Here is a 19,666-nt window from a genome sequence, read left to right on the forward strand (position 1 = left end):
TCTTTTAGTTTTTGTAATAAACGGTCCTCATCTTCTCCATTTCAATCTGTTCCCTCCTCTCTTCGCTCTCAGCTCTTTTCTCTTTTCACATTGTGGATAGTTTGTAAACTCCAAGTGCAACTAAGGCACACTGAGCCACACTCAACACAGATTTCAAAATCTTTCCTACTACTACATTACCCAGGTTTCCAAACCACTTTCCAATAGTTGAAAAAACATTATTAATTGCTTCCCATGCACCTATGGCTATCAACCCTTTCAGGTAATTTTTCACATTTGCAACGTTAGAGATAAACTTCCTTATCTCCTTACTATTGTCAGATATGTACTTGCAGCAATGATGCACAAACTCTTCCTCCTTCCCCAATTATATGTCTAACACAGACATTTTTGCAAAACCATTGATCCCACAGCAATCATGTCCGTATCCATTAGCAACATTGCTCCAGCATAATTGTTGACAACTTCCTAAACTTGATATCATTCAGGATTACTCCAACTGATGGGATGATGGCACCAAATACATCACCAGCAATCTCTTCTACGTTAGCTCCTCTCTTAACTCTAGAGTTTGGTTTCTCATTCCAGGTTCGATTGTTCATATGATAAATCTTTGGAAAAACTACACCTAGATAACATGTACCATACCAGCCTTCAGGCATTCTTTCTACAAATGAAATAAACACCTGGTATGGCAGGGTCCTGTCCATTCAGCATAAATGTCCAAACACTTCTAAACAAAAATACATGTCTACATCCACTAGTCCCTACAAATTGTGTGTCTGTCTTCAACTGAGGTCTATATATACATAATTTCCCACCGTATTGCCAGTTTAAAGTTTAGTGTCTTTGTATAGTGCTTCCTGAAGCATGTACAGGGTCTTTTTCCCAGTCTTCTAAAACAACTCCTTTTTCTATATTTGCTTTCATTTCTTTCCTTCTGTCATCTACTTATCCAATCAACTATTTTCCTATCGGTGTGAGAATACAGGTTAAATTGTGCTTGTGTGCGTATGCAGTTCCAAAAGTCAGGGTCGGTTCAAAGAAACCTCCCACAATGTCAATGTTTTTCTCTTTGGCAATACTACACAGATGCTGACTTATAGGAACAAAAGAAAACACAAGGTCAAAGTTTGAATAGAAATATTGTATATACCTTTGGTTTTACAATCAAGTTAGTAACAGACTGCAAGAAATTCCATATGTTAATTGCAAGTTGTGATATGTGATCTTGTCCTGTACTAATGAAAGGGTCTGTGTGCAAACATAAAAATCACACACATTCATAGTCTCAATGTATTCATACAGTAACCTTTAGTATACATTTGAAGACAAATCTCCCTTTGAGTCATCAAAGTTAAGTAATCTTTTATCTTCATACAGGGTATTTTGTTCTGTATGCAATTCTCCCAACACTGATGTATTTATGCTCTCAAGCTTGTCTTTCACAGGCAGACTCAATCCAATTATCAACACAATACTCACAATCGCACATATTATTACTAATCGTACACTCGCACAGACTTACATTTACTTTGTTTTCCCTGATTCAAACTCATAGCTTTTCTAGAATCAGACCAACACATCAGATTAAATATAAAAATTTAAAAAATATAAAGCGGCTTTCAATTATTTAGAGCGTCTTTTTTTCCCTTAGCAAAGCAAAAATCAAAACCCTTCTCAAATCATTGCACTTATTTACAAAGTTCACAAACTTTTAGAAAGTTCATTAAGTTTTCTATACTTGCAAATGTTCAAAATTGCTACTAAAAGTTCAAATGTTTCTAATAATAAACCGTCTGATAATCTGTAATTAGTACTTCCAGCAAGTAATGTCTCTGTTCATCAAGCGGCAATGAGATTTCAAAGCTAAGCTCTAGAGCAATTTCAAATCCCAAAATAGTCAGTTGAATCTGAATTGACAGCACAAAAGGCAACAAACTCCTTCTCCCATTCATTAGTATTGTACGAAGTCCATTAGGGAGCTGAACATTTTCAACAAGGCACTCTTTTTCTTTTTGACCTACTTGTTGCATGATCTTCACTGTCACTTTGAGCAGACTCTTTAGTTATTTCAGCTATAGTTGGAGGCACAGTTACTTCTGGGTCTGGACTTTTTGTGACCAACTGGTCTCCAATTACAATTCTCTTTTCAGATACAACTGGGTTTCAATGTTCACTGAGCTGGCAGGAGTCGACTGACTCTGACTTGGCTCTCCTGCAACTTCGACTGCCTTTGACGGCCTCAAATGTGTGTGGCTCACATTAATCCAATTGGTCAGACCAGTGCACTTCACAGCAGTTGTAGTCACCAAGGTAACCTGGAAAGGCCCTTTCCAGCACGGCTCCAAGCATGACTTCCTGGACTCAAGTCATGACACTGTTCTTGTATTGGCTGAGCAGTTGCTTCTTCAAGCTGGCAAGACAAAGAGCGAACCACATTAGCTAGTCGTTTGCAATAATCCAGCACCAAGACAACTGTAAACTTCATAAGTGTATTTGCAGGCACAGCTAGAAACCTCTTAGCTCACCTCATAATCATTTCATGAGGGGACAAGCCTGTCTTTCTTTCGAGTGCGCTGCGCATGCTCATCAGAACAAGAGGCTAAGCATCCGGCCATTTCAACATTGTGGGTGCACACACTTTAGCCAGTCAAGACTTTAAAGTTCCATTTATTTGCTTGACTAGTCCAGAGGTTTCTGGTCTGTAGCTGCAGTGCAATCTTTGCTCAGTTTGCAATGCTGCGCACAATAATATTATGATCTCATTATTGAAATGAGATACTCGGTCTGATTCCAAATAGGTCAGAAATCTGAACTGAGGAATCAACTCCCTCAAAAGCATCTTTGCAACTGAAAGGCTATCATTTCTATGGGTTGGGTAAGCCTCAACCCAGTGTGAGAACACCACCACCAAAACATACCTCAATCCATGACACACAGGTATTTCAATAAAATCAAGTTGTATTTTGTTGAAATGACATCCTGATCTACCTATGTGGCTCAGATTAACCACAGTGCATTTCCCTACATTCATCTGTTGCTATGTTACACATCTGTGACACACAGTTTCTGCAACCAGTCTAAATCTGGGGTTGTACTATATTTGTCTGAAAGTCCTGATCATGGCATTTCTGCCAATGTGTGCCTGTCCATGGTAATGCCACGCCATTGAAGGTAAGAAACTATTTGGCAAAACTGCTTTTTCTTCACAGGGAAACCCAAACATCATCTTTGTCTCTTTGAGCACAACCTGGTCTACTCCAACCTTTACTTTCCTTTTCTGTCACTTCTTCCTGCAGTCTCCTAATTTCTTCCAAACTATCAATTGCTATCATAAAGAAATTCTGGTTTGTCTCACTGGTGTTGCTTCTATCACTCTGTTCTTCATTAAAAGATATGCCACGGAGTGCACTGTATTGTGCCACTTGGCCAGCAGAGGCATTGCACAACAAGATGTAATCATTTGACTTTTGATGGGCTGCACATTTAACAACTGCAATTTTTACAGGTAACTGTAATGCTTTCAACAATTGGTAAACCCTTTCACCATTTTGGATCAGTGATCCAGAAGAGGCCATAAAGCCTCTCTGGGGCCATAACCATCCGAAGTCATGAACAACACCAAAATCATACTTACTATCAGTGGAAAAGGTCACTTCAAGCTGTTCAGAAGCTCTACGTGTTCTAGTATGAGCAACCAACTTGGCTACTTAGGCAGAAAAGACTTCTTAACCTCTTAAGTGCGGGCGTCGGCCACTGGCTGACGCCCACACACCCTCCCTGGTGCGGGTCACGACCAGTGGCCGACACCAGGAAGGGCATTAATAAATCCTCTGGTGCATCGCACCCGAGGATTTTTTTTTTTTTTTTTTTTTTCCCCTGGGAGACACGGAAGCTACCGTGTCTCCCCCCGCCCCCCACCCGCCCCTTTGTGACGTCAGCGCGCCGCGAGGCGCGCTGACGTTGCAAAGGTGTTTTCCCCATGAAAGCAGGAAGCAGCCTTGCCACTCCCCTTTCTTACGAGGCCTTCCTGAAAGTGTTTCCTGGCCCCCGGTCGCAGCTGTGCTGCTATCGGGGGCCAGGAAACACTTTCAGGTTTCCTGGCTCCCCCGATCGCAGCACAGCTGCGATCGGGGGGGTCAGGAAACATTTTGAAAAGGCCTCGTAAGAAAGGGGAGACTCTCCCCTTTCTTACGAGGCCTTCTGAAACTGTTTCTGGCCCCCGATCGCAGCTGTGCAGCGATCGGGGGAGCCAGGAAACCTGAAAGTGTTTCCTTCTGAAACTGTTTCTGGCCCCCGATCGCAGCTGTGCTGCGATCGGGGGCCAGAAACAGTTTCAGAAGGCCTCGTAAGAAAGGGGAGAGTCTCCCCTTTCTTATGAGGCCTTCTGAAATGGTTTCCTGGCCCCCGATCGCAGCACAGGTGCGATCGGGGGCCAGGAAACCCCACTAGACACCAGGGATTTCACTTTTGGGGGGCGGCCCCCCCGGAAAACAGGCAGCCCCCCCCCGGCATAATTTTCTTTAAAAAAAAAAAAGGTAGGTGCCCCCTGGGGGGGGGGGGGGAGGGGGGTGCGATCGTGCCCCCCCCCCCCCCAGGGGATTTTTTTTTTTTCAAAAAAAAAAAAAAAAAAGAATGAAATGACAGGGGGTCGCCCGTGGGCAGGGTGACCCCCTGTGGGGGCAATTTTTTTTTTAGATGTTGTAGGGTTTCCCTGGGGGCCATTTTGGCCCCCAAGGAAACCATACAACAACTAAAAAAATATATATGTATATATCTATATATATATATCTATGTAGATAGATATATCTAGGTACATGGATATATCTATAGATATATCTATGTAGATATATATTTATATATATATATATATATAGGTAGATCTGTATCAAAGAGATTTATAAAGCGCGCTACTCACCTGTGAGGGTCTCAAGGCGCTGGGGGGGGGGATGGGGGGGAGGGAAAGGGGCTAGGAGGTTCACTGTTCAAAAAGCCAGGTTTTGAGGCCCTTCCTGAAAAGAAGTAGGTTTTGGGTCTTGCGAATGTGGGTTGTGAGTGCGTTCCATGTTTTGGGTGCAATGTAGGAGAAGGATCTGCCCCCGGTGGTGGTGTGTTTGATGCGGGGGTCAGAGGCGAGAGAGAGGTCAGCTGAACGGACGTTTCGTGTGGGGGTGTGGAAGGTGACTCTCGTTGAGGTAGGCAGGGCCTGTGTTGTGGAGTGATTTGTGTGTGAGGATGAGGATCTTGAAGGTGATCCTTTTGTCAATGGGGAGCCAGTGGAGGGATTTGAGGTGTGGAGAGATGTGTTCGTGTCGGTGGAGGTCGAGGATGAGTCGTGCTGCTGAGTTCTGGATGCGTGTAGTTTGCACTTGAGTTTTAGAGTGGTGCCGGCGTAGAGGGCGTTTCTGTAATCAAGCCTGCTGCTGATGAGTGCGTGAGTGACAGTTTTTCTGGTCTCTGTGGGGATCCATTTGAATGTTTTTCAGTATACGGAGTTTGTTGAAGCATGAGGAGGTAAGAACGTTGATTTGTTGGGTCATAGAGAGGGAGGAGTCTAGGATGATGCTGAGGTTGCGTGCGTAGTTGGCGAGGGTGGGTGCAGGGCCTAGCGTGGTGGGCCACCATGGGGGGTCCCAGGTTTTTTTGGTGAGGGCCAAAGAGGATTATTTCGGTTTTGCTTGAGTTGAGTTTCAGGTGGTTGGCTGTCATATATACATCCCTTTTGTCAATATGTGTGTGGTTTCCCTGGGGGGAAAAGGGTCCGATTTGTCTAGTGGCAGTTTTAGTGCCATAAAGAAGCGCAGAAGGTTTATATGCCTACTGCAAAGAGCACATCTGTATTTTATGTAAATAGCTGAGTACATTAGTAAAGTCTATGGAGAGATGAAGGGCACTTTTGCTGGGTGGTAATGAGGGAATCCGAGGAGGAGGGAGTGGGAGCACCAATAATGATTGTTGGACTGGGCGCAGGAGGTGCTAAAGACTGTGACGAATGGTATGTGACAAGGTGTTTTTTGAGTGTCTTGAAAGTACGTGCTGATTGAGGGAAGAAGCGCAGGTAAGGTGGCCTCTACTGTTGCACGTATCTCACACACACCATCGATTTTGTGACTGTCTACGTAGGCTAGTGTTTTAGAGCAACAGTTTAGCCAATAGCAGAGATGGCATCTTGATGGATGACTGCTGCCTGCACTCGGGTTATAGAGGACCGCTCTGACATAGGATCAGAGACTGAGACATCAGATACTGAGACAGCATCTGAGGGATAGGACAATGGCGCAGACTCTGGGAGTGATTTTTCAGTCAGAGGAGTCCCATTCGAAAACTCCTCTTCCAGTACATTATGAGGGAGGTGATGAGGACAGTCCTGCTGTCCCTTCGCAAGCTGTTCGTGCAACTGGGTAATAGTGGGTTAGGCCAACCCAGAGAGCAGGTGAATGCGGCGGCAAGCAGAGAGAGAGTGCTCTCTTGGGAGCTCACCAATTTAGTTCAGCCCCAAATTCCACCACCCAAATCATATTGTGGAGACATCAAAATTGTCTATGGCAAAACAAACTGGTTTTGTAAGGCAGGCACCTGTGTTTTTGGTCCTGGATTCGGCGGCCATATAGAGAAACACACTAAACCCAAACATTTCTGGAAACTAGACATTCGGGGGAGTCCACAGAGGTGTGACTTGTGTGGATTCCCCAAAGTTTTCTTACCCAGAATACCCTGCAAAGCTGAAATGTTGAAAAAAAACTCTATTTTTCTCGCATTTCTGTCACACAAACTACAGGAATATGCTGGGATCCACAACATTCCTACCACCCAGTGACTCCTCATCTGTCCTGATAAAAACACTACCCCACTTGAGTGCCTACACCTAGTGCCTGTGTCAGGAATGGATCACCCCAGGGTCAACAGCTGCCTCACGTAAGGACCAACATTGACCGTTGTGTGATCTATTCCTGTCGCAGGCACCAGGCCTAACCACACAAGTGAGGTATCATATTTATCGGGAGACTTGGGGGAACGCTGGGTGGAAGGAAATTTGGGGCTCCCCTCAGATTCCAGAACTTTCTGTCACCGAAATGTGTGGAAAACGTGGTATTTTAGCCACATTTTGAGATTTGCAAAGGATTCTGGGTAACAGAACCTGGTCCGAGCCCCACAAGTCACCTCATCTTGGATTCCCCTGGGTTTCTAGTTTTCAAAAATGTGCTGGTTTGCTAGGTTTCCCCAGGTGCCGGCTGAGCTAGAGGCCAAAATCCACAGGTAGGCACTGTTTTCTATGAAAAAATGTGATGTGTCCACGTTCTGTTTTGGGGCATTTCCTGTCGCGGGCGTTAGGCCTACCCACACAAGTGAGGTATCATTTTTATTGGGAGACTTAGGGGAACGCCGGGTGGAAGGAAATTTGTGGCTCCTCTCAGATTCCAGAACTTTCTGTCACCGAAATGTGAGGAAAACTTGTTTTTTTGGCCACTTTTTGAGGTTTGCAAAGGATTCTGGGTAACAGAACCTGGTCCGAGCCCCGCAAGTCACCCCTCCTTGGATTCCCCTAGGTCTCTAGTTTTCAGAAATGCACAGGTTTGGTAGGTTTCCCTATGTGCCGGCTGAGCTAGAGGCCAAAATCTACAGGTAGGCACTTCTCAAAAAACACCTCTGTTTTCTTCCAAAAATTTGGATGTGTCCACGTTGCGCTTTGGGGCGTTTCCTGTCGCGGGCGCTAGGCCTACCCACACAAGTGAGGTATCATTTTTATCGGGAGACTTGGGGGAACGCCGGGTGGAAGAAAATTTGTGGCTCCTCTCAGATTCCAGAACTTTCTGTCACCGAAATGTGAGGAAAACTTGTTTTTTTAGCCACTTTTTGAGGTTTGCAAAGGATTCTGGGTAACAGAACCTGGTCCGAGCCCCGCGAGTCACCCCTCCTTGGATTGCCCTAGGTCTCTAGTTTTCAGAAATGCACAGGTTTGGTAGGTTTCCCTAGGTGCCGGCTGAGCTAGAGGCCAAAATCTACAGGTAGGCACTTCTCAAAAAACACCTCTGTTTTCTTCCAAAAATTTGGATGTGTCCACGTTGCGCTTTGGGGCATTTCCTGTCGCGGGCGCTAGGCCTACCCACACAAGTGAGGTATCATTTTTATCGGGAGACTTGGGGGAACGCCAGGTGGAAGGAAATTTGTGGCTCCTCTCAGATTCCAGAACTTTCTGTCACCGAAATGTGAGGAAAACTTGTTTTTTTAGCCACTTTTTGAGGTTTGCAAAGGATTCTGGGTAACAGAACCTGGTCCGAGCCCCTCAAGTCACCCCTCCTTGGATTCCCCTAGGTCTCTAGTTTTCAGAAATGCACAGGTTTGGTAGGTTTCCCTATGTGCCGGCTGAGCTAGAGGCCAAAATCTACAGGTAGGCCCTTTGGAAAAAACAGCTGTGTTTTCTATAAAAAAAATAGGATGTGTCCATGTTGTGTTTTGGGGCATTTCCTGTCGCGGGCACTAGGCCTACCCACACAAGTGAGGTATCATTTTTATCGGGAGACTTGGGGGAACACAGAATAGCAAAACAAGTGTTATTGCCCCTTATCTTTCTCTACATTTTTTCCTTCCAAATATAAGAGAGTGTGTAAAAAAGATGTCTATTTGAGAAATGCCCTGCAATTCACATGCTAGTATGGGCACCTCGGAATTCAGCGATGTGCAAATAACCACTGCTCCTCAAAACCTTATCTTGATCCCATTTTGGAAATGCAAAGGTTTTCTTGATACCTCTTTTTCACTCTTCATATTTCAGCAAAGGAATTGCTGTATACCCAGTATAGAATGAAAACCAACTGCAGGGTGCAGCTCATTTATTGGCTCTGGGTACCTAGGGTTCTTGATGAACCTACAAGCCCTTTATATCCCCGCAGCCAGAAGAGTCCAGCAGACAAAACGGTATATTGCTTTCAGAAATCTGACATCGCAGGAAAAAGTTACAGAGTAAAACATAAAGAAAAATGGCTGTTGTTTTCAGCTCAATTTCAATATTTTTTTATTTCAGCTGTTATTTTCTGTAGGAAAACCTTGTAGGATCTACACAAATGACCCCTTGCTGAATTCAGAATTTTGTCTAGTTTTCAGAAATGTTTAGCATTCCGGGATCCAGCATTGGTTTCACACCCATTCCTGTCACTAACTGGAAGGAGGCTGAAAGCACCAAATATAGTAGAAATGGGGTATGTCCCAGTAAAATGCCAAATTTGTGTTGAAAAATTTGGTTTTCTGATTCAAGTCTGCCCGTTCCTGAAAGGTGGGAAGATAGTGATTTCAGCACCAGAAACCCTTTGTTGATGGCATTTTCAGGGAAAAAACCACAAGCCTTCTTCGGCAGCCCTTTTTTCCCATTTATTTGGAAAAAACTAAATTTTCACTGTATTTTGGCTATTTTCTTGGTCTCCTCCAGGGGAAACCACCAACTCCGGGTACCATTAGAATCCCTAGGATGTTGGAAAAAAAGGACGCAAATTTGGCGTGGTTAGCTTATGTGGACAAAAAGTTATGAAGCCCTAAGCGCGAACTACCCCAAATAGCCAAAAAAGGGCTCAGGACTGGGGGGGGAAGGCCCAGCAGCTAAGGGGTTAAAGCCATGAAGCTTCTATTACTCCTGAGAATGTGCAAACTGCATAACCAGCTCTCTGAGTTCCATCAGTCTCTCTTAAACAGGAGCCAGCAACAAACATGACATTGTCATTTAGTGTAGTGGGGCATCTTGAATATCAGGTCTTGGATTGGTGCACAGTTCAATCACTTTGAGACAGTCATGCTCCACTTCATCTTCACGATCATTTACATTTTCAACAGTACTGGGTAAAGGCGTTCCAGGATTCACTGTTTGCCACCTCTTTATATTCACGTTTGGAGATCCCAAAATAACTTGTTCATAATGGATCAAACAAGCATCGGTTAGGTATTGGGTCTTGGTTCGAGACAAAGGGACTTAGACAGAATGGGGCACCAAGTGTTCAAGAGGTAGCCCATGACAATGCTTTTGCACTGGTCAATACTGACACCTGTAGTACAGCAGATTTTAAACAGCTGGGAAATACAGCAGCTACAGAATCAAGTGTGGCAGAAGTATTTGCCACTAGTCTGCTGACACCTCCGCGTAACTGCAACAAACCTGAAAGCACACAACTGTCTGTTTCACAACAAAGCAGCGAAAAACATTTGTTTTAGCCAGGCATTCCCAGAGCTGGAACTCGTCAGAGGCTTCCTTTCAGCACAGAGAACGCTTTCATGCATGTTTTATCAAATGGTACTGAATCAGACACCTCATTGTGTGTCAATTTCAAAAATGGCTTGGACAAAAGTGAAAACTTCAAAATCCACTGGCCAAAACAGCCGACCATTCTCAGAAACATTCTGACATCTCTCTGTGTTACTGGTGGATCATTTGCATGGTCACTGAAATTCAGTCTTTGGACATTTTCCTTTCATTTTTCTCTATGTGGTGAACTGAGTATTTCACCACTTTTTGACAGTACTGCAGTTTTGTGGGGAAACATTATGACCATTTTCACCTAGGTAATTTAATAGGGCAATTGTATCTCTTCTACAGGCTTCACGTGTGTTTGATGCAACCATTAAATCATCAATGTACTGCACCAAAACTTAGTGAAAAGGCATTTTAAGGGACTCCAAATTATTTTTCAAAATCTGATTAAAAATCGATGGTGACTCCATATACCCTCGAGGCGTACGACACCATGATAAAACACGGCTTCCAAATTTAAATGCAAATAAACATTGCCTTTCTTCATGGAGCAGAATGAAGAAAAATGCCTGACACAAGTCAATGACAGAAAACCACTCTGCCTCATAAGGAATCTGGAACAAAATCACTGCAGGATTCGGTACCACAGAACAACATGAAACAACAATCCCATTCACCTTCCTCAAATCCTGAACTATGTGGCATTTTCCATTGGGCTTCCACAGTCCTAAAATAGAGGAATTGCATGAACTTCCTAGGATCTTTTTCACAACACCTTGTTCAATGAAATTTCAAATATGGGAGCTCTTCAAGCAATTACTTCTGGGGTCATATTATAAGGCTTCACTATGATTTTAACTGGTTCATCTCTTCTTATGAGTCCCTTATCTTTTCCTGAAAAAACCCAAACTCTTGCCATAACTGTTTCTTACAATTCCTCGGGTAAATCCTTAACTGTCATCAATGGGAGCAATGAAATGAGAGGGTGTATTTCTTCAGTTTTACTGAGCATTTCATCATCACATTTGTCTGAATTGCAATTCCCATGTGGGTGCAGCTAATCGAACAATTTAGCTTTCATAATAGATCAGGCCCTAACAAGCTAAAAGGACTTGAATCGCAAACCACAAATTGGTTTCGGTCCTCAAATGACCCTATTTTGACTGGGATATGTTCTGTAATTGGGTTAGTTAACTGCTGATTTGCTACACCTATCAAATGAATTGTTTTTCCTGACAAGGGCACATTTGGTACTTCTTGGCTTCTGACAGTGGAACGTGTTCCTCCAGTGTCAACCAGAAATGAAACATTGTGTCCCATAATATTGGCATTTACAAAGGAACCATATTGATCTACCTCTAAGGATGCAGTTAACATGCATTCCTCATAATTGGAACTGTCATTGTTATATGTTTCTGAAAACTCCTCTTCACTCAAATCAATTAAGGGAAATTGTGTTACCAACTGATTTACATTTGCATTTGCTCTCTGATTAATGTTTTGCTGAGGAACCATCACTTGCTGATGTGTCATTGTGGCTTGTGGAATCTGCATTTGCTGAGGGGATTGAATCTGCCGGTCAACCTGCATCTTTTGATGGGGGAACCTGCTTTTGTTGTAATCATGTAGTAACAGCTACATTTTGGTTTCGGCGTCTTTTGATTCTCTGAATTTTAACTAGACTACTCACAAAAGATGAGCAACACCACTATTCTGCACCAAATTATTCACATTATTATACAGACACTCCAGCTTCCAGTGCCCCAATTTGCAGCACGCATGACATGGCTGCATTTTCTTCATTGACACATCACATTACCACTCCTATCTATCCGAACACTGCGTCCTCTACCTCTAAACTGAAGCAAGTTGTTAACATACTGTTGCACACCTTGCATTCCACTAATAGTGTTCACCATCCTCTGCAGGCTCTAAAGTCCTGTCTGAGCAGATTTAATCACTATCAATTTCTCTTTCCACTTTTTCTGCTTTAATTCAATTTTACTACTGCAATACCTTGTGTGCTGTAGTACTTTATCAATTGGTTTATTCTGCCAACAAATCAAATGCTGCTGAATCATGTTTCCAATCTCGTGTTTCAGTCCTTTCGTGAATCTAAACACAAAATGACTCATGTCTTTCGGCTCAATAACTTCCGAACCACTATGATGTTTGAATGCTTGCAACAATCTCTCATAATAGGCATAAATTGACTCCTTTGTTTCCTGTGCTGTCCTGTCAATCAACATCTTTTGGGGAATCTTTGTTTTCCAGACATTCAGTCACTTTATAATACCTTTTCATCACCTCCTCAGATGGTGCACCTCTAACTGGATCTCTCAGTGTTTCATGAGTTGGCCACTCAACCCATAAATCGACTGGAACCACAATGTCAAATAAAGTTTTCAAATCTTCCCACAGGCATTTTGAAAGTTTCACAAATCTCTACAGGACATGTACACAACCTCAACCTGGAATCTCCATCATTTGCAGCATTTTGATACTACGATTAGCTTAATTTGCTCTAGCTGGAGACAAATTCTGGTTTGCTTTCTTTTGGTCTCTTTTCTTTGGCCATCTACCTTCCCATTTATCTAATGCTCCCCATGTTTATATGCATATTCATGCCATGTGATCTCATGTTTGCAATGTCTTTGGTACTAAACTCTAACCTCTAACTTCTTCTTAAGAGCTTTGACTTTTTTTTAAAATCCACGTCATATTTTTCAGCAAGTTCTACTAATTTGTCATAAGTCTGTCCTGCATGTTGTGTAACATTTTTGCACATGAAGTGCAATTCGTCTTCATTTTATGTATCCAATCGTTCCAGCTCAAGTGTACCCTCAATTAACTCATTTACTTCTAGATTTAATCGGGGCACAGTCACTGTTCTGTCTCTCTTTGGGGTCTCTTCAGTTCTGAAACTACTACTTGTTGTACCCGTTGTTCCTCTTTGACTCAGAGTGTCTAACCATTCAGTTAACTCCTGCGCCAAAAACCCTTGCAAACTAGTATTGCTTCTCTGGGTCATACTTTGTAGGTACTGCAATGTACATTCATAATCTGATCTAGTGCGGGCATACATGGAAGTGGAGTCCTCTGCCGACATCTCACATCAACTATTGGTCGGTCCTGCTTGATTTAACACCTGGTTAGAATCTGCAATTCGTGTAGTGGTCAAAATTTGGAACATACAAAGCTATTCTCTCCATTTCTGAATTATTTGAATCAATTTATCTCTGCACATCACATGATTACATCCCTGGAGATACAGGATTTGTTTTCTGGGTATTACTTCCAATGTCACCTGAAACATACAATAAAACAACTGGAACTATGGTCACAGGAACTGTCTGTGCTTCAGGTCCTGTGAAATTACTACGGCTCGGTCCCTCAGCCTTTCCACTGCCCCTCGTCCCAGCAGTCTGCCTTTCGCCCCTTTTGAGGCCACAGAAGGGGCCCCCTGTCACGTCCCTTTCTCAGCTACCGTGCCACCCATGCTGTTCAGCCTCTGCGTGACCGGGGACGCACAATCCCACGTGGTTGTGGGACAGGGAACCAGAGGTCTACCCAGTCCACACCTGCCCCCGCTGCAGCCTCCAAACCCTCCTAGTCCGTCCCCTCACTCTGGTCCAGTTGGCAGCAGGATTCGCCATCACCTGCCTTACTGGAAGTACATCACTATGGACAGGTAGGTTTTACAAATCGTTCGAAGGGGCTACTCCCTCCTCACTCTGGTGGTTCAACATCTGGTGGGCTCTCTGAACGCCACAGCAGACAAACTCAGCTGCGATGCATAGCCGACCACGCATGAAGGCGGGGATTGGACAGGTTTGGGTGGAGAACCGTCCCCTGCTGATGCAACAGTAGATCCTCTCAAAGGGGCAGTCTGAGTGGAGGATCGGTGGCCATGTTCAATAGCTCTGGATACCATACTCTCCATGCCCTGTCCGGAGCCACCAAGATTACTTGGTCACAGTCGTTCTTGATCTTCTTGAGAACTCTGGACAGAAGTGGTATAGGCGTAAAGGAGGCCAGAGTTCCACTTGAGATAAAAAGCATCTCCGAGTGAGTGCTGCCTTGGAAACTCCAATGCACAAAACATCTGACATTGGGCGCTCTCTGCCGAGGTGAACAGATCTAACCAAGGCTCTCCCCACTGCTGAAAGAGACCTTGTGCCACCTCCGGATGGAGATGCCATTTGTGATCGGCTATGCATTGACAGCTGAGTTTGTCTGCTGTGGGGTTCAGAGAGCCCACCAGATGTTAAACCACCAGAGTGATGTCCTGATGTGCCAGCCATGTCCAGAGGCTCACATTATCACTCACCGCCGGGGTCATAATGACCCCCATAGTGTGGTAACTGACACCTGGAGATACTCCATTTATTAGGAAATATTTTGAATTACTTAAAACTAACATGTTAGACTTGTGAGTAGCAATCGAGAGCTAGCATCCTAATGGAGCACTTGCAGCAGCACAGGATTAAAATTTTTCTTACAAGTACAACACTAAGGGGGTCATTATTCCTTCCCTGTCACTGATAGGAGTCTTCCCCACCGCCTCCCCCTCCCCAGATTTCCTCTTCACAGGTTTCCCCTCCACCTCCCCAAACCCCCCATTCATTCTCACACTCCTTCATTCACACACACACATTCACACACTCATTCCGACATTCATCCATGCATGCAGACATGCATTCACACACACATCCACACACACGCATTCACACAACAAAACATACACGCACTCACACATCCATACATGCACACACATACAACATGCAACACACACCAGCATTCACGCACTCACAAACATACACACCCCCCCACACACACACACACAACACCCTTCACCTCCTCCCCTGTTGGGGCACCCGACTTACCTGTTGTGAGGGGGTTGTCCAGCAGGAGACTGGACGGGGCGCTGCTGCCATCAGCAGCGTCTGCCAGCAGAACACCGCCAGGCTGTATCATACAGCCTGCGGCGGTCTACTGGTGTGGCGCTGCTGCTGGCATCAGGGCCACCTTACCCCCATCCGCCAGCATGGCGACAGCTGGATTTCCGCCATCCTTCTGGCGGAAATCCAGCTGTGGTCATAATAGGGCGGACGGCTGGTAGCCTCAGCTATGTTTTTTTGGCAGCGGTCGCTGCAGAGTTTTTACCACCAGGGTCAAAATGACCACCTTAGTGCCATAAAAGCACTGTCATAATTCATGTGTAGTCCACGTAATTTAAATTTCGTAAACTTGCATGAAGGAAAATGTTAAAACTTTCAATAAACCCCTTTCACTACTACTGCTCTTGCATGACATCGTAGTATAAATTGGAGTAACAATGTTTGTTTACACCAGTATTTAAAATGCTTATAGCTGTATCATATTCACCTAATTATCGATTTTCTCATTTTAAAGGATTTCTCCAGAAATTCAACAATTCCTCCTATACAAGTCTTGATTTTGACATTCATCACCTACATAGGCTGTGGAATTTCAGCAATTTTCCTTGCCATCACTCTTGTGACATATATAGCATTTGAGTAAGTATACCTGTAATTGCACTAACTTAGCTGTTATGTCAAAGGCTGCTGCATGTGCCATAAATGAGAGGTTTTGACGAGGGTGTGAGAAACTGAATTAATAATTAGGGAGAAACCAGTAGATGAACTCCAACACAGTTAAGAAACCCAATACCAATGAAACAATAACAGATTGCAATGACTGATCTTTGACTTACTGTCTTAAGCTGCACCTCAAAGGGATAGGCTTCCTTTAGAGAAAATGTGTGTAAAGCATTTAGCAGCATCAAAGTGCATTAAAATCAATCAATTAAACTCATTCAATTCCAAAACAATTTAATAGAAATTGTAACGATTGAAACAATACAAAAATGACATAATGCAGATCACTATTTCATCCTTTGAGACTGTGCCCTTAAAAAACACCATAACTAGATAGCAGTGCATTAATTGATGGCATCTAAATAAATTACCCCCTGTGACAAGCCAATACTAGGGATTAAAGTCCTAATGCTGGTGTCTTGAGAATGTGACTATCTAGAAAAATAATTAAACAACTATTTTATACTTTATTAAAAATCCATCTTTATGGAGAAGTTAGATTTTTAAGAAAAATTAGGAGAAAAATCAAGTTTTTCTAAATGTATCTTTTCCTTGCCTGAAGTTTCTGAAGGATAAATTAACATTTGCTCTCCCACTTCTGCCAGCCAGTAATTAGCATGTGACTAGGTGTGGAATACTTCCCACAGGAAAACAATAGGTTGCCCATGCCTGCGTCCTCTCTGTCATAGCTACCACAGGGTAGACCTCACATGAATTTAGTGACTTTGAGTGTTGACCCTGATAAGTTTTATAATCATTCCTCGATTCATTCCTTTTTAATTTCACCTCAAAATTGACTTTCTAATTGGTCTTTTTTTATTTTTCATAAATTTCATTGCTTCTCTCCAGTTTTGCACCCATGATTTTTTAAAGAATGGAAGTGGATCAGAGCAGCATTAGTAGCCTCAGCGTGACAGGTTAGAGGAGAGGGCTGAGGCTAGTGAAGAAATCCAAGAAATGGGACTACCACACTTCCCTCAGAGCTTGGAATGTAGTATTTATTCTTCAGGCCACCATACAGTAGAAAGTGGATGAGAAGGCAGTAGAGGAAATGGGGGAAGAAGAGGAAGATGAGATTTCAGAGGCTCCTGTGCCTGAGAATGACATGCCCAGGGAGAAGCATTGTCTGCCCTGTGCAGAGCCAGGACCAGTGTGTCCTCTCACAGCTTGACCCAATCCGAGCTGAATGAGAGACAAGTAGAGAAAGGAGTTGAAGCTGAAACTGGCTACCCTAGTCTAGGTGGAGAAGAAGGCAGCAGTAGCAGGAACCCTGGTTTTGGAGGAAACAAAGTTGTCACTGGAAGAAAAGAAAGTTGCGGTGGCCTATAAGGGAAACTAGAGAAAGCAGGACCAGAAGGCTAAGAGGTCCTCTGAGTCTAGTGATGTTGGGTGGCGGCAATAATGAAATGCTTAAGAGAGGTAAAGGAGTCCACATCGCCAAAGACCTGGAGCCTAGTAATGTGGGCAGGGATGTCATACATAAGTGTTTTGCAGTTTATGGGGAAACCCTATGTATGCAGAGAGTCTCAGGGAACCCTATGCATGCATAGTGTCCCAGAGAACTGGGAGCTAGCCTGTGGAAACCCCTGGTCATTCCACCGATGGATACCTTGTTGACCATTGAATTAACTGACTGGAAGAAATATGACCCCATGAAGGAAGTTCCGGGATAGCCAGAATCCGAGACACCATTTGCGTTTAGATTTTGTGCATATTTCCAGTAGGGCACAGGATGGTTGGGTGAAGGGCAAGAAAGTGAATGATTATGACGGGCTTTATAATTTGGTGATGAAGGAGCACACACTGGGTAATTGTTTTGCAGGGTTGTGCCAGCGCCTAACTAATTCCAAGCTATGCTCCTGAGAGCTTCGGAGGGAGGCTAATCTCTGGATTAGCGTAGAGTGTCAACAAAGGTACCTGAGGGAACCACAAGAAAGCTGTACTGTAACCCCATCTGCAAACACAGGGGGATGAAGAAAAACAAAATGAGACAATAGGAGGAGGAGTTTTGGATGGGTACAAATTCAAGGAGCCTTACTGTCTCTGGGATTTGAGTGTCTCTTGTCAGGGCAAAAGAATGGAGGTACCATTAGTCCCAAGAAGATGATCCCCTCCTCCCCCACTTGTTGGCCCACCCCAGCTATTTCCAGTGTAATGCTAAGGAGGGAGATTGTCACAGTTTGGGGAATAGTGCAAAGATTATCTTAGTGTTCCTGAGTAAGAAAGAGAAAGCTCAAATGCCTGATAATAGTAAAAAATAAAGGCACTCTCTTACCACTAATGGCCAGAGAGTGGAGGGTCCAAGAGACACAGAAACCAGTATGACTGGTGTTAGGTGTCATCTGATGTCTTTGGAACAGGTGGCCCCTAATGTAGTCCTCCAGATTCTGATAGCTGACAACCAGGTAATCTATTAGCCTGTTGCTTTGCTTCCCTTGGAGTGAGGTGTGGTCTCCTTTTCTCTAAGAATAGCTGTCATTCCAACAATGCCTGTATGCTGATTGCTAGGGGAATGGCCGGGAGCATAACATTTGAAAGGAGGTGGACCTCAGGTCACTTATTGAGATGTTGGGAATGCCTGAGTGGGTGTTTATGACCACAAGGTCCATGGCAGCCAGTGAGCAAAATCGGATGGACCTGGAGTCTTAAACAGTGGGCGAGGTCCCCGCCAAATAGAGAAGGGGCGGGTGATATGGGAAACCAGCCGAAGAAGCTCCCGTGGTCTGGGAGTACAATGATACTGAGGGGAAGGCCCCAGAACCTACAGGGGAAGATATTTCTGCCCTTGGAGGCCTGTCTGAGCTGGTCAGATAGCAGAATGCAGGAGGGCATCCCAAGCAGAAAGAGTGCCCAATTCTTGAGGGCCTGCAGCAACAGGCCGAGGACCAGAAAAGTGGCAACAACTCTGGTGATCATGTCATCTACTGGGATAACGGTCTCCTGCATCGTGAGTCTAAGGTCCCTGAGCCTAGGTCAACCAGAGTGTTCTTGGTTCTTCAGTGCTATAGTGCCAACCTACTTGAGCTGGTGCAGAATATTCCTCTGGCAGAACACCTAGGGCAGGCCAAAACCCTTTTCTGCCTAATCACACTTTTTTATTGGCCCCAGATGAGTACCAAGTCACATGCCTTCTGCAGGGCCTGTGTGACTTGTCAGGCCAGTGGCAAGTCATAAGTGAAGCACACGGCTCCACTCCAGCCTTTTCCTGTGGTTTGAACAATGGTTGAGGGGGTATGCATAGCTATCATTGGGCCGTTGAACCTCAAGACTATCCCACAAAACAGGGTTCTCTTGGTCTTGGTGGACTGTGCCTGTGGGAACCCTTAAGCCATACCCCTGAGAATGGTGACTCCACTTGTTTCAGTGCACTGATGGCAATCTTGAGTGTCTGATAGGGCATCAACTTCATGTATGCTTACAAGTTCTCACCACATACCCCCTCAGACAGTAGGCTTGTTGAAAGGTTCAACAAGATGCTGAAACACATGATTATGGGCCTAATAGAGCCCCTGGGTTTAAGTGGGATGTCCTGCTACCAAGCCTGTTGTTTGCTGAAAGGGAGGTACCACAGAAGGGAATGGGCTTCATCTTCTTTGAGCGTCTATATGAGATTCCTGTGAGAAGAACTCTGTCTTGTAAAGCTCCCAGGAAGCTCCAACAGTTATATGCTAGCCCTCAGAACCAAGATGAGGCACTACATGAAAGAGGCCACTGAAAATATAGAGGTCAACCAGGAGATGATTAAACAATGGTATGACCAGAATGCCACTGTAGTGGGGTATCAACTTGGCCAGAAAGTGTGGCTCAA

At 44.2% G+C, this 19,666-nt stretch overlaps 1 protein-coding gene across 1 annotated transcript in view; it reads left to right on the forward strand.

The window, feature by feature from the left end:
• ADGRG2 (adhesion G protein-coupled receptor G2) overlaps positions 1-19,666 on the forward strand; it is a 904,627-nt gene that overhangs the window by 704,621 nt on the left and 180,340 nt on the right. The window contains exon 27 of the mRNA XM_069205012.1: positions 15,653-15,777. Coding sequence (XP_069061113.1) covers positions 15,653-15,777 — 125 coding nt within the window. The remainder of the gene's footprint in view (positions 1-15,652; positions 15,778-19,666) is intronic.

This window comes from Pleurodeles waltl, chromosome 8 (genome assembly GCF_031143425.1).
Source record: "Pleurodeles waltl isolate 20211129_DDA chromosome 8, aPleWal1.hap1.20221129, whole genome shotgun sequence".
In the NCBI taxonomy this organism is placed as follows: Eukaryota; Metazoa; Chordata; class Amphibia; order Caudata; family Salamandridae; genus Pleurodeles; species Pleurodeles waltl.